This window comes from Cucurbita pepo, chromosome LG02 (assembly GCF_002806865.2).
Source record: "Cucurbita pepo subsp. pepo cultivar mu-cu-16 chromosome LG02, ASM280686v2, whole genome shotgun sequence".
In the NCBI taxonomy this organism is placed as follows: Eukaryota; Viridiplantae; Streptophyta; class Magnoliopsida; order Cucurbitales; family Cucurbitaceae; genus Cucurbita; species Cucurbita pepo.
Genome location: NC_036639.1, coordinates 6389400 through 6417242, shown reverse-complemented (window position 1 = coordinate 6417242; position 27843 = coordinate 6389400). Strand labels below are relative to the sequence as shown.

General features: G+C 36.3%; 2 protein-coding genes and 7 non-coding genes across 9 annotated transcripts; 1 reads left to right on the top strand and 8 right to left on the bottom strand.

Moving 5' to 3' along the window:
* The first annotated feature begins 844 nt into the window (after positions 1-844).
* Positions 845-1177, top strand: LOC111787730. Its single transcript, XM_023667766.1, has one exon. The coding sequence runs from the start codon at positions 845-847 to the stop codon at positions 1175-1177; it is 333 nt and encodes a 110-aa protein (XP_023523534.1).
* A 10505-nt stretch (positions 1178-11682) lies between these two features.
* Positions 11683-13655, bottom strand: LOC111785515 (alcohol dehydrogenase 1-like). The gene is made up of 8 exons (XM_023665911.1): positions 13526-13655; positions 13284-13420; positions 13158-13204; positions 12654-13062; positions 12513-12588; positions 12282-12439; positions 12037-12198; positions 11683-11964 (listed from the first exon to the last, which is right to left on the bottom strand). The coding sequence occupies exons 1-8, from the start codon at positions 13560-13562 to the stop codon at positions 11848-11850; spliced, it is 1143 nt and encodes a 380-aa protein (XP_023521679.1). The 5' UTR covers positions 13563-13655; the 3' UTR covers positions 11683-11847.
* A 3871-nt stretch (positions 13656-17526) lies between these two features.
* Positions 17527-17607, bottom strand: TRNAL-AAG. The gene has a single exon. It is a non-coding gene; the product is annotated as a tRNA-Leu (tRNA).
* A 9011-nt stretch (positions 17608-26618) lies between these two features.
* Positions 26619-26699, bottom strand: TRNAL-AAG. The gene has a single exon. It is a non-coding gene; the product is annotated as a tRNA-Leu (tRNA).
* A 131-nt stretch (positions 26700-26830) lies between these two features.
* Positions 26831-26911, bottom strand: TRNAL-AAG. Its single transcript has one exon. It is a non-coding gene; the product is annotated as a tRNA-Leu (tRNA).
* A 125-nt stretch (positions 26912-27036) lies between these two features.
* TRNAL-AAG lies at positions 27037-27117 on the bottom strand. The gene has a single exon. It is a non-coding gene; the product is annotated as a tRNA-Leu (tRNA).
* A 131-nt stretch (positions 27118-27248) lies between these two features.
* TRNAL-AAG lies at positions 27249-27329 on the bottom strand. The gene has a single exon. It is a non-coding gene; the product is annotated as a tRNA-Leu (tRNA).
* A 131-nt stretch (positions 27330-27460) lies between these two features.
* TRNAL-AAG lies at positions 27461-27541 on the bottom strand. The gene has a single exon. It is a non-coding gene; the product is annotated as a tRNA-Leu (tRNA).
* Positions 27542-27675: 134 nt separating this feature from the next.
* On the bottom strand, positions 27676-27756 carry TRNAL-AAG. The gene has a single exon. It is a non-coding gene; the product is annotated as a tRNA-Leu (tRNA).
* Between the last annotated feature and the right edge of the window lie 87 nt (positions 27757-27843).

Here is a 27843-nt window from a genome sequence, read left to right as displayed (position 1 = left end):
ATTTACATTTTAGTGTATCAGTTAAATTTACTTATTGTATTTTCTTGTTTAGAGTAGAGAGAAGGTGTCACCACTTGTTTTCAAGACTTTAACTCAGGTGCCCGTTTTGTTATTCGAGATTTAGCTAACATTACTATTGTGGAGGGACCTGATTATTTGAGTTAGTTATTTGATTGATTTAGATTTGATTTAGACTTGTTTAGTCATACCATATTTAGTCATATATCACTGGGAGTAGGAGTTGTTAGACGTGTGCTTTTCCTTGTTTTCCGTGTATTATATAACGCTATCTAATAACCAATTTCATTCCTCAATACATTTTGAGAGATTTGTCTCGATTCTTCTAATCTTTCCAGTTTCTTGTTCTTAACATTTGGTATCAGAGCCAAGTTAAAACTAGAAGTAGGAGTCTTCTACGTGTGTCATAATAAAAGCATGTCGATGGAGAGTTCATTTGTGGAGCCTGCAATTCCGATCATTAGGCGATGCTCATGGAAAACTTTTTGTGTTCAAAGGAGTACTGGGGTTTGGTGGTGAATGGGATTCCTGTAGCAACAGAAGACATCGGTTTCACAGATGTTCTAAGACATCGTTTTCACAGATGTTCTAAGACATCGTTTTCACGGATGCTCAGGAGAAGCACATTAAAGATCAGAAGTTAAAAGATTTGAAAGCAAAGAATTATCTATTTCAACCATTAGATCGTTCGATCTTGGAGACAATCCTTAACAAGGAAACAATAAAGAACATATGAGATTCTATGAAGTAGAAATATCAAGGTTCGACACGGATAAAGCGTGCACACTTGCAAGCTCTTCGGAAGGAGTTTGAAATGCTTCACATGATGGCAGGAGAATCTGTGAATGAGTATTTTGCTCGGACCCTTAGCATAGCCAACAAGATGAAAATAAATGGTGAGAACAAAGGAGATGTTGAAGCAGTTGTAAAGATTCTGAGATCTATGACTCCCAAGTTTGATTATATTGTGTGTTCCATTGAGAAGTCCAATGATACAACCATCTTAATCATTGATGAGTTGCAAAGCAGCCTGCTTATGCATGAACAACGCATGAGTTCTCATGTTGAAGAAGAACACGCTTTGAAGATCTCTCATGGTAAACAATCTAGAGGAAGGGGTCAAGGTCGTGGAAGTTTTAGAGGCAAAGGAAGGGGATGAGGCAGACAAACCTTCAACAGGGTCATAGTGGAGTGCTATAATTGTCACAAGCTAGGACATTTTCAATGAGAATGTCAAAGTAAGGAGAAGGAGGCAAGCTATGCAGAGACTCAAGAAGAGATGTTGCTGATAGCTTACGTGAATATGAATAAGGCCAATAGAGAAGATATGTGGTTCCTTGACTCGGGATGTAGCAAACACATGTGTGGGAAGAAGGAATATTTTTCAGATTTTGATGGAAGTTTCAGAGATTCAGTGAAGCTGGGCAACAACTCAAGCATGGTTGTAACAGGAAAAGGTAATGTACGGCTAATGTACGGCTGCAAGTGAATGGAATCATACAGATAATCACAGGAGTGTTCTATGTGCCAGAGCTGAAGAACAATTTGTTGAGTATTGGGAAATTGCAAGCAAAGGGGCTTACCATTTTGTTTCAAAATGGAACGTGCAAGGTGTTTCATCTTGAGAGAGGCTTAATCATGGAGACAAAGATGTCTTCGAATCGAATTTTCGTACTGCATGCTATATCTCAGCCTGTAGCATTCACGTGTTTCAATACTATCACAAAAGATATTGAGCAACTTTGGCACTGTAGATATGGACATTTGGGCTTCAAGGGATTAAAGATTGTTCCACAAAAGAAGATGGTGGACATTTGGGCTTTAAGGGATTAAAGATTGTTCCATTGAGATTGTGTAAAAATTGTCCGGTGGGTAAGCAACAAAGGCACTCATTTCCAAAAATGAGCACATGGCGAGCTTCACAAATTCTCCAATTGGTGCATGTTGATATTTGTGGACCGATCAAACCAATCTCAAACAGCAAGAAAAGGTATTTGATTACTTTAACAGATGACTTCAGTAGAAAACATGAGTTTATTTTTTAATAGAAAAATCAGAAGCCTTTGCTGTATTTAAAAATTTTAAGATTCGTTGAGAAGGAAACAAACTCATTTATTAAAGCCTTATGAACTGATCGAGGAGGAGAGTTTACATCACAAGAATTCACCAATTTTTGTGATGTAAATAGTATACAAAGACAACTGATAGCTGCATACACGCCACAACAAAACAGAGTTGCGGAAAGAAAAAATAGAACTATTATGAATATGGTTCGTAGTATGATTTCATAAAAGAAAATTTCGAAAAGTTTCTGGCCTGAAGTAGTCAACTAGACTATGCATCTACTGAATGGAAGTCCAACATTGGCTGTAAAAAATAAAACTCCAGAAGAAGCTTGGAGTGGAGTTAAACCTTCAGTTGAGCATTTTAGAGTTTTTGGATGTATCTCTCATGTTCATGTGCCTAACAGTAAAAGAACTAAGCTGAATGATAAGAGTTTGAGTTGTGTTTTGCTGAAAATTAGTGAAGACTCAAAGACTTACCGACTTTATGATCCAACTTCACACAGGATCATAATAAGTAGGGATGTTGTATTCGAGGAAGATAAGAGTTGAGACTGGGATAAGACCTATGAAGAATCCATTATGTGAGATCTAGAATGGGGTGATCAAGAGGAGGCAACAAATGTGTTTGATGAAAATGAAGAAGGGAGCGAATCTGATATAGAAGCTGCAGAGGAAATTTGGCTCTTTGGCTAAAGCAAGCTTTGCTAGCTCGAATAAGGGGAGGAATAGGAGACCACCAGTTTGGATGAGAGACTATGCAACAGGAGAAGATCTTTCTGAAGAAGATAATGAAGTTCACTGACCATGTTTACCACTACATATCCTGTAAGCTTTGTAAACTTTGTAAACTTGTAAGCTTTGTAAACTTGTAAACTTTGAAGATGTATTGAAGAGTGAGAAATTGAGGCAAGCCATGGATCTGGAAATGGAAGCAATAAACAGAAATGACACATGAGAATTGATGGAGTTACCTAAGGGCTGAAAGAAGGTTGGAGTAAAATGGATTTATAAGACGAGATTCAATGTATGGAGTTACCTAATTACTAAACCACTAAAATTGGTGCTTTCTTGAAGTTGAGGACTATTAGGAGTACATAGATGTTCGATATAAACCTATTGCTATTTGTGTTTTGAAGGGAGGAATTGTTAGGGTTTGTTATTTCAGATTTAGCTAACATTCTTATTGTTAAGGGATGTCTGATTATTTGATTTAGTTATTTGACTGATTTAGATTTGATTCACTTATTTGATTTAGATTTGATTTAGTCATACACATTATTATTATTAATAGGAGTTGTTAGACGTGGGTTGTTTTTCCTCGTTTTTAGTGTATTCGGTAATGCTAATAGTCAATTTCATTCTTCAATACATTTTGAGAGATTTTTCCCAATTTTTCTAATCTTTACAGTTTCCTATTCTTAACCGCCATAACATGAATTGACAATAAAATACAATAAAATTTTTGTAAAATTTAAAATCAAATGACATTGCTTTTAAATGACAATTCAAAATAATTACAAATCAAGTGTCGTTTCAAAGTTTATTACAAAATAGTTACCAAGGTTTAAGATACAGCATTTCAAAGGACACAACCCTAAATGTAAACTAACACCTCATGACAACCCTCCTCTGTGACTGTGTAGCTCTCGGATACTCTCTCACCTTGCCAGCAGTCAACGATCACTTATAAAAGAAAAGTAGAATATGGTAAGTATAAACATACTCAGTAAACAACCTACTCGTAGGCTCTAATCGAGAGCATCCTTACCTTACTACATTGCCATGGGTTTTTCTCTAGAATTTACGGAATTCAGGTCTATGTTCTACAACTATTTGAGTTTTTGGAGAGGCTTTAAAGTTCGAAGAAGCTCTCTTACTTGTTACAAACCCCTAGAGGTCTGAAAGTCTTTTTTTTAGCACCGGCTAGATGTTGTAACTAAACTTTGGGGTGAACCATCTTTACTGTTTTTTTAGACTTAATCAGCTTACATTTTTTTGAAAGAGAATGATCGGTATTAACGGTGGAGGTGCAACCTTGTCCTGTATCATAGGAAAATACGTTAACTCTCTAAACATCTCTGTGTAAGGTTAGTTGGGTTTCCAAAGAAACCACCATAGAGTTCAAAAGATATGGAGGAACAACCCTAATTGTCAACCAACTACAAAGTTTACCTGAATGGTTCCTCACCCTTCTCAAGATGGATTTATCGTGCAAATACCTTGTTCAAAAGACTCCTAACTAGTTCCATAAGACAATGATATTTAGTAGCCTTGATACGCTACTCTACCTGGCCTAGGCCAAGCTCGACAATTCTACTTTTGTAATCCTCATAACGCTAATGGTTTACTCGAGGAGATAGGAGAGATAGGCTCGAATGATACAATTCACAATGCTAGTAGGTCTAGTGAGATTTTTTAGTCTTCTCTTGCTACTGTGGAAGTTAACTAGGTATTTAGGACATATAGGCAGTTTAAATCTCGAACTCTTATCTCTAAGGCTCTCTGAACTAGCAACTTGGAGCTAATATGCTTATGAGAATGCTAGGTTTTTTTATCTCTTGTAACACCTGAGCTGATGAGACTTAAATACCCGATTTTTCCTTAAAAGTTCTAACTTTCAAGAATTTATCAAGCACCTTAAGATTAAATTTTGAGATAAAATAGAAGGAAAAATACTTATAAAGTTCCAAAAATCAAGATAAATATAAAATAAAATAGTGAAATTTTAGGGAAAAAATGGTTAAAGTTAACGTTAGAAGAGGTATGTTCCTTCGTTACACTATATATTGCTAATTAATGAAGGGGAACCAGAGCCCTTTGACGAGGCCCTAGGAGGATACAACCAAGTGGGAGCAAGCCATGAATGATCGGATGTCTAGGCTTCAAAAATGTGTTTCTCTTTCATCTACTGAGGCTGAGTATGTGGCAATACCTGAAGCTGGAATGAGATGATATGAATGACAGACTATCTAGAAGAATTAGGCAAGAAGCAGCGCGAGAAGATTCTTCATGTAACGACCCTAAATTTTTACTTATTTAATCTAAGGTCATTACTATACTTTAAACGCGTAATTTACTATAAATGGGCTCTTATCACAACTGCGACATAATTTTGTCTTTTATTACCTTATGAATAACGAATACAAGGGAAAAAAAGGAAAAACAGCTCTGAAATAAATGTTCTATACTAACCTATGATTTATTAACGCGATTACAATTCAACCTATACTAATGATGCAAACGGGAATTCAATCTATACTAACCTATACTATGAATGCAAATGAAATTCAACCAATACTAATTTATATTACGAATGGAAATCAACTATCCTATGCATGTGCCACGGTTTTGGGATGTGCGATGCTGCCGTCGGTCTCACATGGATGCCTTGCCTTTATTTAAAAATGTGGTAGCGCGAGGCTTGAGTATTTCTAGAATACTCAGTAAGTGACCCCCTATCAGGGTTATGCAACAATCACATGCAAATGAGATGATGGGACCTATCTTTCAATCTATCTTCTTACAGTGCTGTCCTAACGGGTAATTTGGATGTGTACCATATACTCTACACACAACCCATACATGTGAGTATGGGCTCACCAGTCAGTTCGCACACCGCTGGGCCACTTTCCTTGTCAGGCGAGCATACTCTGGGAGCTCCTTAGGCCGGACACCCGTTAGAACTAGTAACCGTCACGACAATGCTATGCAAAACATAACGAACGTACCCCTGTCATTGGGTGTACGTGTCCGTACTCTCGTGATGGAATAGAGGTATCTCCCCAATGCATGAGCACACATAATGCATGAGGTCTCAAATATTTCTACTTTCATCATTAATGAATATGACCCCGCTATCATCTTTCATGCTTAACATGTCATTTCTCATTTTTCAGTCTACGTATCATACATAATCCTAACGGGGTTACATTTCATGCAATTTATCGTGATTTCATGTCATACATTACATGTTGTTTACATTCAAATTATAGTACCAGTCATGCTGGAATCATCCAGACACATCATAAACGTCATAAGCATAGCACATCACATCATACTAAACAACATACATTCACATTTCACAAGCATACTTAATCGAGTATAACAGTCTAGCATACAATTTAATGACATGTGTGAATCCACGGGGACGTGCCAACATACAACATACAACGCATAACCTACGACGGGTGAGCCACTTACTTGGTAGGCCTTAGCCGAAGTACTCCCTAAAATATAAATGTAAGCTCCTAGCTCCTAGTGTACGTCCTATGCTTCTGTTGGTGGTTGGTTCCTATTGGATCATTCAACACCTTCGTTAGTATTTCACCAACATAATTAATTTCCAACTTGGATTTGTGAAATACAGCCTTAAAATGATATATTTTACTTTAAACGGGGTTGAACTCAAGTCTGGGAGGGTCAGAACTGTGCCGAACAGGTCAGAAATAGGGTTCCCGAGCTGAATAAGCCATTGGAGCCAACTAAGCTGCCGGAGCCGAGGGGAGTTTTGCGCCAGAATATGCCATGTGGCGCTACCAGGAGCGGCCGCATGTGCTAGCTGAAGTCGGGTCGAGCGCGGGTTTTTGGGTTGCAGTCGCGGGTTTGGGCTGACCGCGAGTGGTGCACTGGGCCTAGACTGAAAGGAAACGATTGCAGGTGGGCTGGGCTGTGAGTGTCGGGTATTGGATTGGGCTTGTGAGTCTCGGGTCGGTTGGGTTTTTGGTCTCAGGTCGCGACTGATGGGTTAGGTCGTAATTGGGCTGAGGCGACTGGGCCGCGGGGGTGTCGTCGATCGAGGTTTGGTCTAAAATGGGTTGGACTCAGTTTGGGTTGCGGGGTTCGGCCCTTGGGTCGGACTTCGTCTTCTTCGCCTGATTATTCGAAATTTTCCAGCGATCTCTCTCTCCTCGGTAACGTGGTTTCGACGTCCTTTTTCCTCCGTTTCTGAGTCTCCTCCTTCCCTTAATCTCATTTATAGTGTTTGTTTGGTTCATAAGGGCCTAACACTCTCGGATTTGAGAGGGTTTGAAAATCCGACGTTCTGTCTCCTTTACCCGACGGTGTACAATATGTAAGCAACGTCGAAATCTATCCCCGGTGTGTGTAAAGGTCATTGGGATTGTTTTTGTGGTGTAGAACGGAGGTTTCGAAGTCGATTTCGTATGGTTTGGCTTCGCTGGAGCGTCGTTGGTTTCTTCCTCACTCTCAAGATTTTTCGTTTTCTTCCTTGCAGGCGGTTTGGCTGAGGGTTGGGGTCTGTTGTTGTGGTGACCCCCGAAGTTGGGCGAGGCTCGTGGGTCGCGTGAGAACGAAAACTCCGGCGTTTGTCGGAGTTTTTGGTTTCGTCGACGACCACGAAAATTTCTTTTTGTTTTTTTATCTGACCCATTAACTACATGTAGATAGTCAGAGTGCCATACCGTTGGTAAGGAACCCGGTCTATCATTCAAAGACAAAACACAGAAGGCGATAACATTTCACTCCTAGGGTAGTGGAAGATGGTGATGTATTTGGAGGAGATAGAGGGTGCAAAGAATTCAGCAAACATGTTGACAAGATGTGCTGATGTTTCAACATTCCGTAAAAGCTTAGTTGGTACGATGCATTGATAACCAAATTCTTGGTTTACTAATCAGTCTCGAGATTGTTGGGATATGGAGTATGATGACTATTTATAGTAAAAGATACGATAGAGATATATATTTAGGAGATATTTGGTAAATATTTGGTAGAGATACATATGGTATATATTCGGTAAATATTTAGTAGAGACGTATTTGATAGATTTTATTTGGTCGGGGATAAATCTATTAAAACTATATTTAGTAAATAGAAATCATATATATATATACCTTATTAGAAATAGGTACATCTTTCAAAAAGTATTCTCTTCCTCCCTATATTCTTTGTCTATCTGAATTCATCAATAAAATCTTTAGCCAATATTTTTCGTGAATGCGACTGCGTGTGCTATTGGTGCGGAATACTAACAATAACAAGATCATCTCATCATAAGGATCCTTCCAAATAGATAACAAGGGAGATGATTTTGATTTCAGCATTCAAGACCCCAACAAATGGAAAGCTTCCATTGGGGCGCGTGGAAGTAGATTGCCTCATTTGGACGATTTATAGCTGAAAGGAATACGATTCAAAGATTAGATCAGAGAAGAAGGAAAGCAGTAGCATTTTTTCTAAAAAAAAACCTAATTTTTAAAATTATTTTTATTTATTTATGTTGGACTATTACAAAAGTATCACTCACTAGACCAAGTGAAGTCTGAGAAAACAAGTGTCATATAGTTACTGAAGAATTCGGGCCATCATTCAAATACAAAACACATTAGAAGTGTCATATAGTTACTGAAGAATTCGGGCCATCATTCAAATACAAAACACATTAGAAGAGAAAATTATTTCACTCACATGTTAGTGGAATATGGTGATATGAAAATAGAGGGTATATCCAATTGATATGTTGACAAAATGAGTTGACTTTGAGAAATTGAAATTCTACAAAATCTTGGTTGGTCTCTTCTAACTTTTATGGATGTTCTGGTATGGTGAAGATTTGACGATAAGAAGAATCTTTGAAGAATAAATTTTAGATTAGGGATCCATTTTCAAATAAGAGAATTGTTAAGATGTGGAGTAAGATATTTACTTATGGGTTAAGTTTACTTATGTGATGTCCCACGTTCGTTGGAGAGGAGAACAAACCACCATTTATATGGGTGTGGAAACACGAAAGGGAAAGCCCAAAGAAGACAATATCTACTAGCGGTGGATTTACTAGGAAGTATAACAATCCTAGGTAGATTCAAAGATAAAATCTTAATCTTATCTATTATCCCATTTAGATAAAATCTATCTTGAAATCTATTTATCTTATCCTAAACCACGTGGAGTTTTCAATCACGATATTACCATGTATATTTCTTCTGTGTTTTGTTCTTCATGTTATGTATATTTTTCATCTAAATCGAGCGTGTGAGTTGTGCAATCCTAACACAACTCATCTTACATAAACACCCATCAAGGTTGCTACGCATACTCCAAGTTTCTAAATGCTTAAAATTTTATATAATTCCGTTGAAGAGTCGATGACATTACATGACACTGAACGTCGTTATCCTAATAGAGAAGCATCCTTATCCTGTCTTTTCCTATGGGAAATCAACAATAGGTGTGGAGATAGAAAGGTTCACAAGATGAAAATACTTGTTCACCTTTTAGCTTAACAAAGTACTTATTAATGCTTCTCTTTCTTCTCTCCTTAATTTGGAAACAAAAGGGAAAGAAAGAAACAGTGTGACACTTAAATCATCAACTAACTTATTCTTTCCTTATTCCTTTTTGCTTTCTTGTTTTTACTCCTTTTTAAAACTCTTCCGAAATGCTATTTAAGGTGTTATACACAACTCATCACAACTCATTACCACTCATTATATATAGGTCGAATATTTTGTAGTCTAGTCTTATACAAACTCATTATATACGATATGTCCACTCTTATATCTCCACATAAACAATTTGAATCGAATCATTTGTAAACACTATATAGTGGACTTTATTATGTTTAAGTTTTTCATATAATAAATAATATTAAACAATCAAAATTATTATTAATTAATTATAAAACTAGTTAGGAGATTTTGTGGCATATATGTTAATATATTATTTCAAATATGTGATAGATTTTCCTTTTAAGTCTTTATCAATAAGAATCTAAGGTTGAGCCAACGAATAATGTCGAGAGGCTCTGATATAGAATTAACCCAAGAGAAAGTATGAAACAGATTATTTTGATGATCAAGATCAAGAGTAGAGAAAACTCGTTTCTAAACTCGTGATTTGAATCATTCTACAAGAGGTTTGATCAATACTACTTGAATGACTCTCGCATGCAAGTTCTAAACAAGAATTTGTAAAGAAAATCTTAGCTCACTACAAAGCTAAAAAAAATAGAAATTCTATTCTTTTTAAAGAAGCATATGTATAGGCTTCACAACCTTAACCTATTAACATAAGTGATATATAACTTCCAAATTAAATTGGCTAGTAGATCAGAAATACTTATCACCTCCATATTAAAATGACTTGTTAATGGTGGAATATGATAACCTATGCGGGTTCCAATATAACCTTAACTCCTATATTAAAAACCAGCTCAAATATGACAAACAAATATTTAAATTATAATTAAATAGTGCAAGGAATGAAATGTGCTTATTAGTCCTCTTTTGACTAATTCCATAAATTTAGTTGAGTTCATTAAATGCAACTTTATTTAATGCATCTCTTTCTTGAAACTCAACTTTACACAACATATAAGGGAGGTCTCCAATATCTTCTAGAATTTCTTTTGATGAGCTCATTATAGTTTGAATATAAGTGTACAAGGTTTGTTGTAGCTTCTTGACTCTCATTCTTGTAATTAGACCTTGAGGCATGAAAATTCCTTGGTCGTGGTTCATATCAAGATCCCTTAAACACATTTACCGGTATCAGAATCATATCAAAGAAGAACAAGTAGATGAAGTTTTATACCATTGAAAATATATCAACGAGACTTGTCAAATACAATTTCAACTTCTTTCTCTTATTAGAATGCTTTATTTTAATTACTAAAATTAAATCGATCTCCAATGCTTCCACGTAGAGAATGAATAGCTCATTTTCCTACACAAATATATGGTAGTTTTTAAAATATAGTATCAAGTTAAAAATGCATAATATTCCATAGGTAAGATCCATAGCATATTAAAAATAGATTAAAATATTTTTTTTTTCTATAATTGAACTTACTCTTATAAAACAAATTAGACTTTTTTTTTTAGATTTTTTCTATAAATTTTGAATATATATATATATATATACATGAAAATTGTTACTATTATTTGACTAATTTTGATATAAATTAACTTGGTAAATGAAGCTAAAATTTTAATTTTATGTATGGTAAATTAATAAATTTTGTAGAGGTGAATCTTTTTAAACAATAAATGAAAAATAGGAATATTGTTAAATGACCATTTAAAACCTATTTATACTTTTCCAAGTATAGTAATAAATTCAAACTTATTATATACACATTTTAAATTTTTTATTATTTCATTTTTAGTGGTTTTATTAACATAGCATTACTTTTAGTTATTATTTAAATAAAATTATTTAAATAATGGAAAGTGAAAGTTACAAAGAACTTTTTGAGATTCTGTGTATGTGCTGTGTAAAAATAAAACTAATAATAATATAATATACAAATAAAGTAACAAAATAAACTTTTAACTTTACTGTTATTGGTAATTAATGGAAAGCGACATGTTTTGACTTCATAAACGACATAACGGTCCATATATTTCAAACATCTCACCTTTTAATATTATAATTATATAATTTATTCTATTTTCATAACTCCAATTCATTTCCACACCATAATTTATTGGTAATATTAATACCTTTTATATTTTATATTTTTTATTTTTTATTTATTAAAAAAATTGGAGCTTTGGATACTTTTTAAACAAGTTACCATAATTAATTTAGCCAAAAAGAATTTAAAAAAAAAAAAAAAAAGACAGAAAAATCTGATGTGTTTTTTTGATTAAAAATCGACTATTTTGTCGAATAAATATGGATATAATTATCTAACGACAAGACAAAAAGACCCACAACAGAGACTCTAACAAAAACAACAAAAACGAAAACAGAGTCATAATCTTATTCCCACGCCTTCAACATGTAGTCGAATCATAATCAATCACTCATCCATTCGAATAATGCATCGAATCGACTCCCCTTTCAGCATGTAATCGAATGCCTTGTTGATCTCAGAAAACGGCACTGTATGTGTGATGAACTTCTCCAATTCCAGCTCCTAAACACATAAACAACAATAATAATAATCAGGGACATTCTTTAATGGGGTTTTGAAAGTATTCCTTTATACCTGGTTCATGTACTTCTCGACCACTCCGGGAATGTCGGATCGGGGCTTGTAGTTGCCGAAGAAGGTACCCTTTAGAGTCCTCTCGTTCAGGAGCTTCATGGGATGAGTTTTGAATGCGTCGTCTCTGCTTGGTACTCCCACTAGTACTGCAACACCCCACCCCTGTTTCAAAACAGAGCAACCAATTTTATGTGATGTTCTTTGAAACTTAATGACAAATGGTAAATGGGGTTTTGTTTAATTACGTCGTGAACGCATTCGAAGGCTGAGATCATCGCATGAATGCTTCCGGTGCATTCCACACTCCGGTCGACACCTCCGTCTGTCATCTCTGCTATCACCTCTTGAACTGGCCTCTTGTAATCCCTTGGATTCAAAAACTCATTGCATCCGAATTTCCTCGCTGTAAAAACGTTTATATATCATGTCATACATCAAAATCCCCTTTAAGACCTCATTATGTTGCTTGATTGTACCTTCTTCGAATCGAGCTGGGTTCAGATCAACACCAATGATCCTGGATGCTCCGGCAATTCTTGCTCCTTCAGCAGCCTAGAACACAAAAACGTTTAGGACTTGGTATCACAACCTGTGAATTCAGAGGTTGAATGACTTACAGCGAGGCCGACAGCTCCAAGTCCAAAGATAGCAACAGATGAACCCTTTTTAGGCTTTGCAACATTCAAAGTAGCACCAAGACCTGTGGAAATGCCGCAGCTAAGAACACAGACTTTGTCGAGAGGGGCAGCTGGGTTGATCTTGGCTAAACAGCCAACGTGAATAACGGTGTATTCACTGAAAGTGGAGGTTCCAACGAAGTGATAAATGGGCTGTCCATTAATGGAGAATCTGGTCTTCCCATCATTGAGCATAACTCCACGATCAGTGTTGATACGAAGAAGATCACACAGGTTGCTCTCTTCCGACTGGCAATGGCGACAATCCCCACATTCACCAGTGAAAATAGGAAGAACATGGTCTCCTGGTTTCAGATTTGTGACTCCTTCTCCAACACTCTCAACAATACTGTCCAAACAACATTAAAAAACAGAGAAAACCCCAAAAATCAAAACCCCATGAAATCAAAAGCAAAGAATCAGAAGAACAAAACCAATACATACCCTCCAGCTTCATGTCCAAAGATACGAGGGAACAACGGGGTTTGGCCCTAAAAACACACAGAGAGGAAAACAAAATGAAAACTCCGACACCCATTTCATAAAATAAAGCTGAGATTACAAGTTTACCTTAGCTTCCCAGAAATATACATCGGTGTGGCAGAGAGATGTGAAGAGGATCCTCAATCGGACTTCATTGGCCTGCGGTGGTGCCACTTCCACTTCCTCGATCACCAGTGGCTTTCCGGCCTCCCATGCAACAGCAGCTACACAAACACAAACACAAACACAAACACAAACATCAGAGGCTCATCCAAACAACAAAAGAAACAGGATTAGTTGATTGATTGATTGATTGATTGATAGCGTACCCTTGCATTTGATGACTTGACCGACAGTGGATGACATGGTTGGATTTTGGTTGAAGAAAAGAATGTTTGATGGAATGAAGGTAAATGGATTTGTGTGTTTGGTGGGTTGAATTGAGGAACAGAGTGAGCATTTATAGCAATACGCAGGATTGTGTGTACCTGAAAAAGCATTTGAATTTGATTAATTTTTATAAATATTTTTGTTCTTGGGAAATAACCATGGTTTTGAGTGATCAAATACCATTTCCATTTATACCATGTCCTGGTTTTCTAGGTGCGCCTTGGGTTCTTTGTTGCGACACCTGGCGTTCTAAACCTTCTCCCTTTCCCCTCAAATTCAAACTCATACCCAATGTGAAACTTTGTTCCTTCTATTGCTCATACCCGAGTTATGCCTTTATCATAACTTAACTATGTCAATAGAATCTTCAATGATCTACAAAAACAAAGTAATAGCTAAGATCAGTGCTAACTGATAGATATGGTTGTTTAAGAAGAAGAGCGTTGAGGATTTGTTAAAGGGTATTATCTCCATTGGTATGAAAGTATGACGGGAATAAGAAAAAGATGATTATCTCCATTGGTATGAAAGTATGACGGGAATAAGAAAAAGATGGGCCCATAAGGCAAGAGGAGCTGTATTTGGAATGGAGAAAGAAAAGGGAGATATTATTGTATTGGCCGCTGTGAAATTAAATGTAACACAAATTGACTATTGGAGTAAAACAATAAGTAACAAATAAGCTAAATCAATAGAGATCTTTTGACACTCAAATACGCAATATACCCAATTTATTTTTAAAATTAACTATTTAGAGGTGAAATTTCTTATATTTATATCTTTCAAAATATTAAAATATAAATTACTCCATTCTTCTTTTATTTAAATTCTAGAAATAAAAATTTTAAAAATAGAAATATTTTAGAGATTGAGAAATTAAACAAGGAAATTATAAGAATTCATGACGTGGGAGCATAAAAATGAGAAATAATAGTAGTTGGTCATACAAGCTTTTTAAAATAGTCGGTGTATTAATGAAATTTTAGTCTTGAAAGTTATTAGATATTGATTTCTGGGTTATGTTCGTAGGACGTTATCTTTATTAAAAAATCTTTATGNTCAAAATATTAAAATATAAATTACTCCATTCTTCTTTTATTTTAATTCTAGAAATAAAAATTTTAAAAATAGAAATATTTTAGAGATTGAGAAATTAAACAAGGAAATTATAAGAATTCATGACGTGGGAGCATAAAAATGAGAAATAATAGTAGTTGGTCATACAAGCTTTTTAAAATAGTCGGTGTATTAATGAAATTTTAGTCTTGAAAGTTATTAGATATTGATTTCTGGGTTATGTTCGTAGGACGTTATCTTTATTAAAAAATCTTTATGTAATTCAATATCATATATAAAGTTCATTTAGGACTTATATCATGTCATGTAATATTTTATCACTTTAGATTTACATATCTAGTCATAGTATGACGTGTCATTAAGCTAAGTCAGAGGGGACGTAGGAGGTAGACTTAGAACTTTATATATATATATATATATATATATATATATATATATATATATATATATATATATATATATATTTACCATTTTTAAAAGTTCAAATTATTTTAATAATATAACATTAAAAATTTCGTCTATATACAACAATATTTTTACAAAAACTTCGTTAAAAAATGAGATTTGAACCAACATCTCAAACTAGAATCTTAATCTAGTACTTTAGACAAACTTGACCATCCCCACATTAATACACTTAAACTTAGACCAACTAACATCCCTCTCTCGAGCGTTATATATAAAGCTTCTTAAGGCTAGTATATTACCTCCATGATATCAAACGGTCTCATCTTTATATCCTTGTGCTATAACTTTGTTTCTGTTGGGATCGCTATCCCTCAACAACGCAGACACTCGATCAAGATAAACACAAATAATAGGAGAGTGAAATATTTGCTAAAAGGTTTTATTGATGACTTCCCGTTATATACCGGAGTAGAGAATGAAGAAAGTACATCTGGTAAGAACAGCCTAATGGGGTATATATAAGGTTTTCGCTTACTAAATATAGGTTTAACCGCCTACCCGATATAAGAATCCACCAAATATATCTCTATCAAATCTTTATAGAATATCTGTGTGTATATATATTTCTACCATATCTTTACGAAATATCTACCATATATAATATATATGTTTATCAGATTATGAATAGTCATCAGACTCCATATCCCAACAATTTACCACTTGTACATTGATACAGAATTTCATTCTCAATTTGCACCATACAAATTGAGGCTTTGCACAACCTCAATATTTGAACATCAACACATTTTGTCAACATGTTTACTGAATTCTTTGTACCCTCTATCTTCTCAAAACACATCACCATCTTCGACTAACCTCCAAGTGCAATGGTATTTACTGGATTCTTTGCACCCTCTATCTTCTCGAAACACATCACCATCTTTCACTAACCTCCAAGTGAAATGGTCATCACCATCTTCCACTAACCTCCAAATGAAATGGTATCGCCTTCTGTACNAATATATATGTTTATCAGATTATGAATAGTCATCAGACTCCATATCCCAACAATTTACCACTTGTACATTGATACAGAATTTCATTCTCAATTTGCACCATACAAATTGAGGCTTTGCACAACCTCAATATTTGAACATCAACACATTTTGTCAACATGTTTACTGAATTCTTTGTACCCTCTATCTTCTCAAAACACATCACCATCTTCGACTAACCTCCAAGTGCAATGGTATTTACTGGATTCTTTGCACCCTCTATCTTCTCGAAACACATCACCATCTTTCACTAACCTCCAAGTGAAATGGTCATCACCATCTTCCACTAACCTCCAAGTGAAATGGTATCGCCTTCTGTGCTTTGTCTTTGAATGATAGATCGGATTCTTCACCAACTACATGACATTCTAACTATCTTCCTAAAGAACTTCACCCTTATTAAAACTCTTAGTTACATAACCAATTGTCATGCATAGAGTTGATTAAGGACTTATATCATCTCATGCAATACCTTATCAGTTCAAAATTATCCTTATTGAAAAGTTTTTAAGTGTATTAATTAAATTTAGGGATTTCTTGAAAGTTAGAAGAAAACAATAATGTTGAGAGTGAGATTTCGACCCACGCCCTTTCGGACCAAAACCTTAATTTGGTGCGTTAGACCAACTCTGCCATCTCAAGTTAGACCAAGCTAGCTCCCTCTCTTTAAGTATCATATTTAAAGCTTTCTGAGGCCAATATGCTACCTCCTAGATATCAAACGGTCTAATCTCTCATGTCTTGGTGCTATACTTTTGTTGCTCTCAATTATGTAACCAATTGGCCTGCACAGAGTTGAGTTTTTAAGTGTATTAATTAAATTTTGGGATTTCTAGAAGTTTTTAAGTGTATTAGATATGAACCCACGTCCTTTCAAAGGAGAACCTTAATCTAGCGCTTTAAACCAACTCGACCATCTAAACTTAGACCAACTTAGCTCCCTCTCTTGAGTATCATATGTAAAGCTTGATAAGACCAATATTAGAGCAACTTAGCTCCCTCGTATCATATGTAAAGCTTGATAAGACCAATATGCTACCACCAAGATATATCATCTCATGCAATACCTTATCGGTTTAAAATTAATTAAATTTGAAATTTCTAGAAAGTTAAAAGAAAACGATAATGTTAAGAATGAGATTTGAACCCACACCTTTCGGACCAAAACTTTTGTCTAGTGCCTTAGACCAACTCAGCCCCTCTCTTGAGTATCAAATGTAAAGTTTTCTAAGACTAATATGGTACCTCCAAGATATCAAACGGACTCATCTCTCATGTCCTATGCTATAACTTGGTTTCAATAATATATCTTTTTGGGTAATATCATCCCATGCAATACCAAGTTTTTAAGTGTATATAATTAAATTTGAGATTTTTAGAAAGTTAGAAGAAAACAATAATGTTGAGAGTGGGATTTGAACCCACGCCCTTTCGGACCAGAACCTTAATCTGGCGCCTTAGACCAACTCGGCCATCTCAACTTCAGCAATGTAGCTGCCTCTCTAGGACATCTATGTAAAGCTTTCTAAGGCCAATATGGTACCTCCAAAATATCAAATATATCATCTCATGCAATATCTTATCGGTTTAGAAAGTCAAAAGAAAACAATAATGTTGAGAGTGGGATTTGAACCCACACCCTTTCGGACCAAAACCTTAATCTAGCGCCTTAGACCAACCCGGCCATCTCAACTTCAACAAGGCAACTCCCTCTCTAGGGCATCTACGTAAAGCTTTCTAAGGCCAATATGGTACCTTCAAGATATCAACTATATCATCTCATGCAATACCTTATCGGTTTAGAAAGTTAAAAGAAAACAATAATATTGAGAGTGGGATTTGAACCACACCATTTCGGACCAGAACTTTTGTCTAGTGCCTTAGACCTGATGATGTTCTAAAAGTGCCTAAGATCCAAATTGCTTCGGCATGTGTTATATAGAATATGTTTTTGTTTACAAACTATGAGTTTTAGAACATAAAACCCAACGAACTCCCACTTGGACTAAAACTCTAGTGGGGTTTTATAACGTTGAGTAGAGAGAAATACAATGAACTAAGACATCACATACTCATGCCTTTTCTCTCACTTGCCCTAGATTACATAACTCGTAGTCCTAGACTCACTAGGTGCCCTTCAAACACTTTAGCCGTGAGGGGCTTTGTAAATGGATCAGCAATGTTGTGTTCTGAAGCTATCTGTGTGACGATCACATCTCCTCGTTGCACAATCTCCCTTATGAGATGATATTTGCGCTCAATATGTTTTCCTCGCTTATGGCTTCTTGGTTCTTTTGAATTTGCAACTGCTCCACTGTTATCACAATAAAGAGTGACGGGAAGATGCATATTTGGAACGACTTCCAAATCAGTTAAGAACTTCCTAAGCCATACAGATTCTTTCGCTGCTTCACAAGCAGCAACATACTCAGCCTCCATGGTGGAATCAGCAATGCAACCTTGCTTTATGCTTCTCCATATTACTGCTCCTCCGTTCAGAGTGAAGACAGATCCTGATGTCGATTTCCTTGTATCTACATCGGTCTGAAAATCTGAGTCAGTGTACCCTGTAAGGATCAGATCCTTAGCACCGTACATTAGCATATAGTCCCTCGTTCTCCTAAGATACTTGAGGATATTCTTAACGGCAGTCCAATGAGTACGTCCCGGATTGGACTGATATCTGCTGACAATTCCCACAGCATAGCATATGTCGGGTCGGGTACATAGCATAGCATACATCAGACTACCGACCGCTGATGCATAGGGAATGTGTTTCATATCCTCAACTTCTTGAGGTGTCTTAGGACTTTGTTCCTTCGACAAATGAACTCCATGCCTGAAAGGTAATAATCCTTTCTTGGAGTCCTGCATCTTATATCGAATCAACATTTTGTCGATGTACGATGCTTGAGACAAAGCTAGTGTTTTGTTCTTGCGATTTCGAACAATTTGGATTCCAAGAACAAACTGAGCCTCTCCCAAATCTTTCATTTGGAATTGTGTCGCCAGCCAATGCTTAATGTCAGTCAGAATTCCCACATCATTTCCAATTAGTAGGATATCGTCAACGTACAACACCAGGAAAGCTACTGTAGAGTTGACTATCCTTTTATAAACACAAGGTTCGTCAACATTCTGTTTAAAGCCATAAGATTTGATCGCAGTATCAAACTTTATGTTCCAGGATCGAGATGCTTGCTTCAACCCATAAATGGATCTTTTAAGCTTGCAAACCCTTTGCTCGTGATCCTGTTCAATGAACCCCTCTGGTTGAGCCATATAGATACTCTCTTCAAGATCGCCGTTTAGAAAAGCTGTCTTAACATCCATTTGCCAAATTTCATAATCATAAAATGTGGCAATAGACAAGAGTATTCTAATTGATTTAAGCATAGCAACAGGTGAGAAGGTTTCTTCATAGTCCACCCCCTCTCTTTGGGTATAACCCTTTGCTACTAGTCTTGCTTTAAAGGTCTGTACCTTACCGGTTTGGTCTCGTTTTCTCTTATAGATCCATTTGCAACCAATAGGTTTTACCCCATCTGGTTGATCTACAAGTTCCCAGACTGAATTGAAGTACATTGACTCCATTTCAAGATTCATGGCTTTAATCCACTGATCTCTATCAACATCATTCATTGCCTGTTTATAGGACAATGGATCCTCAACGCCATCATCAGGTATGATGACTTGAGTTTCTATCAAACCCAAGTAACGATCGGGTTGAGTTATAACCCTCCCACTACGTCGAGGCATTCTCAACTTTTGAGAAGGATGTGATTGACCAGAAGTGTCAGCTCCATCAACAACTCTGGTTGAACGACCAGCTTGATCAACAACTCTTGTTGTTTTATCAGTAACTTCTTTAGAAATCTCACTTAATACTAGTTTGCTACGAGGTTGATGATTTCTTACGTGATCTTCCTCTAAGAATGTAGCGTTCGTTGATACAAACACTCTATTTTCTTGAGGATCATAAAACAAACCACCTTTCGTCTCTTTGGGGTATCCTACGAATAGACATAATTTTGAACGACGTTCTAATTTCTTGGGATTTTGCAACAACACATGTGCTGGACATCCCCAAATTCTGAAGTGACGTAAACTACCTTTACGCCCTTTCCATAACTCATAAGGTGTTTCTGAAACACTCTTAGTAGGAACCATGTTCAAAATGTATGTAGCAGTCTCCACTGCATATCCCCAAAACGGATCGGGTAATTGAGCGAAACTCATCATGGACCGAACCATGTCCAATAGAGTTCTATTTCTCCTTTCTGATACACCATTTTGTTGAGGCACACCAGGGGCTGAGAGTTGAGACCTTATTCCATGTTCTATCATATAGTCCTGAAATCTTAAATCCATGTACTCTCCTCCTCGATCTGATCGAAGTGTTTTAATAGTTTTACCTAATAGATTCTCAACCTCAGTCTTATACTCTCTGAATTTTTCAAGAGCTTCCGACTTGTGATGCATTAGGTAAAGATAGCCATACCTTGAATAATCATCAATAAAACTGATGAAATATTCATACCCTCCTCGTGCTTTGACATTCATTGGACCACAGAGATCTGTATGCACGAGTTCTAAGGTTTCTTTGGCTCTATAGCCTTTTTCGCAAAATGATCGTTTAGTCATTTTACCCTCAAGACAAGACTCACATGGAGGTAAAGAATTGTCTTCTAACTTATTTAGAAGTCCTCTTTTAACCAATCTCTCAATCCTATTGAGATTAATGTGGCCTAGTCTTAAGTGCCAAAGATAGGTATTAGGAGAAATCTTTTGTCGCTTATTTTGAGTTTCAGCTGTTTTAAACATCTCAATATTTAAAATAGCTTTTGTTTTGCTCGGTTTTAACATATATAAGTTGTTTTCTAGTTTTGCAGAACAAATATGAATACCTCTTTTGCAAATGAACACTTCATTGATTTCAAAAGATACTTTATACAACTGTTCTAATAAACAAGAGATGGATATTAGATTTCTTTTCATTCCAGGAACAAAAAGTACATTATCTAATATAATGAATCTATCTCCAAAAAACAACTTTAAATTTCCTACTGATCTTGCTGAGACAACCTCTCCTGTTCCAACCCTGAGTGTTATCTCGCCGTCCGCAAGCATTCTCCAGGAGCTAGTTTCCTGGTAAAAAGAACAAATATGATTAGTCGCCCCTGAATCTAGTATCCAAGTTGAGTTGTCATACTCTACTAAACACATTTCTACAACGAGTAAATCATATTTACCTTGTTGTGTCTTTTCGGCTTTCTTCTCTGCAAGGTATTTTGGGCAGTTTCTCTTCCAGTGCCCGTTTTCGTTGCAATGGAAACATTTTCCTTTATCTACTTTTTGAACCTTGTTCTTGCGGTTAGTAGGAATCTTATTTTTCCCTTTTCCCTTCTTCTTCATCAAAACACTTTTAGAAGTTGAAGGTCCAGACTTATTTTTGGAGGACGATCCTCGTAGTAATTTCTTGGAGATAGCAACATTTGCTTCTCCTGTTTGTCCCTTGTTTGTTAAGAGGGACTGATAAGTCTGTAGCTCATTGAGAAGAGCAGTCAAGTTATATTCTATTTTGTTCATAACCACATTGGTGCGGAACTGGAAGAAGCTCTTCGGAAGAGACATCATGATAAAACTGACTTGACTCTTCTCATCAATGACAGCTTCATTTTCTTCTGCCACATTGAAATGGACCATCATGTCCAGGACATGTTCTCTAACTGAGGTCCCTTCTTTCATACGGCAGTTGTAAATGTATTTTATGGCTTCATGTCTAAGGGAGAAGGACGGTTGTCCAAACATCCCTTTTAGAGATTCCATAATCTCTTTAGCAGTACCCATAACATCGTGTTTCTTAGCCAAAACATCAGATATGCTGGCTAGAATGTACACTCGGGCTTTGTCATTTGCCTTTATCCATCTGTCATATGCATCCCGAGCTGTTCGGTTTGCATTTGAGTTTGGGTTTGGAGGACACTCCTCAGTTAAAACAAACTTTAAATCATCAATGACCAGTATTGTGTTTAGGTTTGATTTCCAAGTTGTGTAGTTGTCGCCGTTTAATTTCTCAGAAGCGAGTAATTGTACTATTGAGTTTGTCATGCTGTGATATAAAGAAAATTCTATTAGTGATTTTGACTTAATCCTGTTTAATCCAATCAGTTTTAGCAAATGTAATAATGTACCCAAATCATTATTGATTTGCAACGATACTTTAGTGAGTTAGAGCAACTGCTACCGAGGGGCAGTCAATCACTCATTCACTAAACCAAGACATTCTTGACTTAAACACTAATCCCAGAATAACTCTTGTTCCTATAGTGTTTTAGTTATCGCTATTTTGGTCAAGAATATACTAACTCTTAGTAATTCTTCGCAAGTGTGACCCACCAATTTCAGACCTCAGAAATCGGCCCCAACAACGCTATCGAATGAAAAGGCCAAAGTTGGGAATGGACCTAAGAAATCCTATCCATTTCTGGAGTTTGCGTTGTTCCGACTCCCATGTTACGACCCTCCGAATGGGTAGTTGCTCTAGGGCAACATGCAGGCGGAACATGGGAATCTCACGGTGCAACCTAGTGGTGGAGACCATAGGACGTGTTGACTTCCTTCTCCCACTTACTATAAATACTTTCTCAATTCCCCTTGTTATTGACTCATGCAAATACCTTCCGAATGGAGGACGCTCCCAGGGCGACACGAGGCCGAGCATGAATCTCACTGTGTGAATTTTACAGAGAGCGTGAAGAGAAAACGATGTATCTTATACACCTTTTTCCTCCCACTAAGTATTTTATATGGTTGGGTATACTCATTACTTAAGTATATTCCGGCTAATTAAATATAACTTAAGTCTAGGTGATTTTTCTAAATCTTAAATCACTTAAGCATGCTCATAAAACTCGGCTAACTAAGCTCAAGTACTGGTCCGATCTCCAGGTAGTAGGTGTTCCGTAAACCGTCAACTTAAGTACCTTCAGCCTTAGACAAGATCGTGCCAGGTGAGCTTTCTCGTAACCGCAATTTTATAAGACATCGACCCCTTTTAACTGTTAAAATTGATCGTGCTCGGTTCTTAACCCTAAGTGAGCATGCACTTATCTTTATTATAGATTTTAACGTCTATCTCGTTTTATGACGTTGAAAATAACCTATAACATGCATCTAACATGCTTTATATAACAATTATATAATCAACCATCCGATTCGCCTTCCGATTCTTTTGATATTGATTCTCCTACTCATGGAACCCTAAACATGCATACTATACATTATAACACTTATAACATACTTGGAATGCATGAAACATGCTTAGCCTGTGGTGGGATTTTAAATCTATATGACATACTTTATGCATATACATTTTCTATTTAATTAAAACATACATTCATAATGCATAATTAATTAAACACACTAAAGTGGATTGGTTTTGGCATTTCAAAGCAAGCAATTAACTAAATTATTACATTAGTAATTAAAAATAAATTGAACCGCTCCCTAGGATCACGAACTGGAGAACCAACTCCTAAAAACGTTGAACCGTACCTCAACGGCAGAAAAAACACCCGAACCGCCTCTTCCATCTTCTTCTTCAGTTCAGTTTGCTTTCTCTTCCATTTTCGATCAATTACAACCTAAAATGGACTCTAACGACTCCATAAAAATTACAGACCTTTCTTCACTCATTAAAGCCCGTACACATTAGGCCAATTGCAATAATTGTATCAAATGGAAGCGTAAAAAAATGCCAAAACCAAAAACATCCAGTTTAGCAACCACAAAATTTCATTCATGAAATGGTACCCACCATGCTCAAATTAATGTAAAAAAAGTGCCTAAAACTTGCTCTGGTACCAATTGATGGAGTTAATATAACACATGCCGAAGCAATTTGGATCTTAGGCACTCTTAGAACATCAATTATAGTAAATAACTAGCATGTTCGTAAGTATTAAAACTAAAGGTCTTTAAGTACTAACCTTTTGTAGTTCAAATTTCTTTTTTCTCACGAACCGGTTTCGAACCACCACTAGTGTCTTTTTTCAATTCTTGGCAGAGTTTGATGAATGGTACTTTTCTACACACGGCCCATGTACGCATACATGGACCCATCAGACGGATTGGTATACGTGCCCCTTAGGCCGGACTTTGTCGGGCACAACACAATACATGTCACTCGACCCTCATAAAAGAAAAGGTCTTCATGATATCATGTCAAACATAAATATCGAAGGTATGCATCTGTACTAGCATAACATAACGGGGAAGTATCCCGATACACATGACATACATATATGCACGAGGTCCCATTATTTTTATTCATAAGATAACATTTATTTCATTCCCTTTCTCCTTCCCTCCATAACATATTTCATGTATGTACATGAAAATTTGAGATCACCAAATTTTGACACTCAAAATTCAACTCAAATGTTTGGGATTATGTGGCAAGCATACAAGTTTGAGTTAACCAAATTTTGACACTCAAAATCCCACTCAAACGTGTGGGTTTATTTGGCAAGCATGCAAGTTTGGTTAAACCAAATTTTGACACCTCAAAATTCCACTAACATGGATTTTTCCATTAAATGAAGTCAACATTTTGACTTTCTTCATTTTAATTCAACAATTAATTTGAATAATGAATTTCAAATTAAAGTAACATTAAATAATTAATTAAACTATTTAATTAATATTTAATATTAATTCAAATGCCAATCCCAATCAATTCCGACACATAATTGATTAAGATATTTAAATCTTATTTAAATATCTCAGATTCTCTCTTTTCGTTTAATTCGTAAATAAAATAAAATTGCGGTTAAATATATCGTATATATGTAACGCATATTCCCTAATTTGAATTCGAACACTTCGAACTCACTCGTCACACTGTTCTATGGTTTAGTCCGATATGAGCTAGCAGAGGGACCTAATGGACCTATAGATCATGGGCTCCAACGATTCAAGATTAACCGATTAAACTCATTAACCTGGTTAACCAACATTCGTTAACTACTAGGACACTCCACTATAGCCTAGTAGTTGCACTCCCCTCACTATAGATATATTTCTGTCCATCTGATATAACCATGATTAGTAAGTCGATCCTTCACAGGTTGTTCGTAACTAGAGCTGGGTCAATTTACCGTTTTACCCCTGAAGTTACTTCTTGTTCCTTATGTCTCACTGATCCTCTAATAAACAATTGGTTTGTGGTCCAACCAGTAAACCGAATCCCTCTCAGGCCAATGAGAGGGTGGGGCCCCTTGTTCAAGACCTGGAGTCAGTGCTTAAGGGAACTACCTTTCTTCTATCCCTAAAAGTGGGTAGGAGTGAATTCCGTCTTGCACCCCACGTCCCCAGCCATTCACCCAGTCTTACCCCTGAAATGGGAGGCCTGTTGAGTCGGCGAACTAGAGCCACTCTCACCCATGCAAATCTAAGGATAATTCCGAATAAACAGGAGTTCATGGTTAGCTCAGGATTAAAACCGAGTTACCTAGGTTATCGAATGAAAAGAAAATCAGTCTCAACAGTAAACGACTTTATAAAGTGAGAGTGGTTTTCTTCATGGTCCGATCTTATGCAATACTCATTGCATAGGACGCCCCCACTCACATGTCTCCACATGTACAGTTTAGTGATCACATTGTTTATATCATATACAAAAGTGGGCCGCATCCAAAGTGTCCCCAGAATAAGGTACACAGCTTTATCCTTATACTATAGATAATTTTGACTATATACTTGAACTTGATCCACTCTTATGTCTCTACATATAGTTCAAGTACTTGATCATTTTGACTATATACTTGATCATTTACTTGATCATTTTGACTATATACTTGAACTTTGTCTCTACATATAGTTCAAGTAATAGATCATTTTGACTATATACTTGATCATTTTGACTATATACTTGAACTTGATCCACTCTTATGTCTCTACATATAGTTCAAGTAATCATACTATAGCCAGAGTGTTCTTAGTTTATTAGATCATACTATAGCCAGAGTGTTCGTTCTTAGTTTTCGTTCTTAGTTTATTAGATTTAGATAGCCAGAGTGTTCGTTCTTAGTTTATTAGATAGCCAGAGTGTTCTTAGTTTATTATAGCCAGAGTGTTCGTTCTTAGTTTATTAGATTTAGATAGCCAGAGTGTTCTTAGTTTATTAGATTTAGATAGCCAGAGTGTTCTTAGTTTATTAGATTTAGATAGCCAGAGTGTTCTTAGTTTTTAAATTCAGAGTGTTCTTAGTTTATTAGATTCAGTTTATTAGATTCAGAGTGTTCTTAGTTTATTAGATTCAGAGTGTTCTTAGTTTATTAGATTTAGATTAATGATCGTTCACTTTATTCAATACAATCTTTACTGAATAAATAATATGAATAAATAATAATAATAACTAACTTTATTGAAAATAGAATATATTTTTGTTTACAAACTATGAGTTTTAGGACATAAAACCCAACAATGATGTTGAGAGTGAGATTTGAACCCACGCCCTTTCGGACCAGAACCTTAATCTGGCGCCTTAGACCAACTCGGCCATCTCAACTTCAGCAAGGCAGCTCCCTCTCTAGAGCATCTACGTAAAGTTTTCTAAGGCCAATATGGTACCTCCAAGATATCAACTATATCATCTCATGCAATACCTTATCGGTTTAGGAAGTTAAAAGAAAACAATAATGTTGAGAGTGGGATTTGAACCCACGCCCTTACGGACCAAAACCTTAATCTGGCGCCTTAGACCAACTCGGCCATCTCAACTTCAGCAAGGCAGCTCCCTCTCTAGGGCATCTACTTAAAGCTTTCTAAGGCCAATATGCCAAGATATCAAATATATCATCTCATGCAATATCTTATCGGTTTAGAAAGTCAAAAGAAAACAATAATGTTGAGAGTGGGATTTGAACCCACGCCCTTTCGGACCAGAACCTTAATCTGGCGCCTTAGACCAACTCGGCCATCTCAACTTCAGCAAGGCAGCTCCCTCTCTGGGGCATCTACGTAAAGCTTTCTAAGGCCAATATGGTACCTCCAAGATATCAAATATATCATCTCATGCAATATCTTATTGGTTTAGAAAGTCAAAAGAAAACAATAATGTTGAGAGTGGGATTTGAACCCACGCCCTTTCGGACCAGAACCTTAATCTGGCGCCTTAGACCAACTCGGCCATCTCAACTTCAGCAAGGCAGCTCCCTCTCTGGGGCATCTACGTAAAGCTTTCTAAGGCCAATATGGTACCTCCAAGATATCAAATATATCATCTCATGCAATATCTTATCGGTTTAGAAAGTCAAAAGAAAACAATAATGTTGAGAGTGGGATTTAAACCCACGCCCTTTCAGACCAGAACCTTAATCTAGCACCTTAGACCAACTCGGCCATCTCAACTTCAGCAAGGCAGCTCCCTCTCTAGAGCATCTACGTAAAGCTTTCTAAGGCCAATATGGTACCTCCAAGATATCAACTATATCATCTCATGCAATACTACCTTATGGGTTTAGAAAGTTAAAAGAAAACAATAATGTTGAGAGTGGGATTTGAACCCACGCCCTTTCGGACTAAAACCTTAATCTGGCGCCTTGGACCAACTCGGCCATCTCAACTTTGGCAAGGCAACTCCCTCTCTAGGGCATCTACGTAAAGCTTTCTAAGGCCAATATGGTACCTCCAAGATATTAAACGTTCTCACT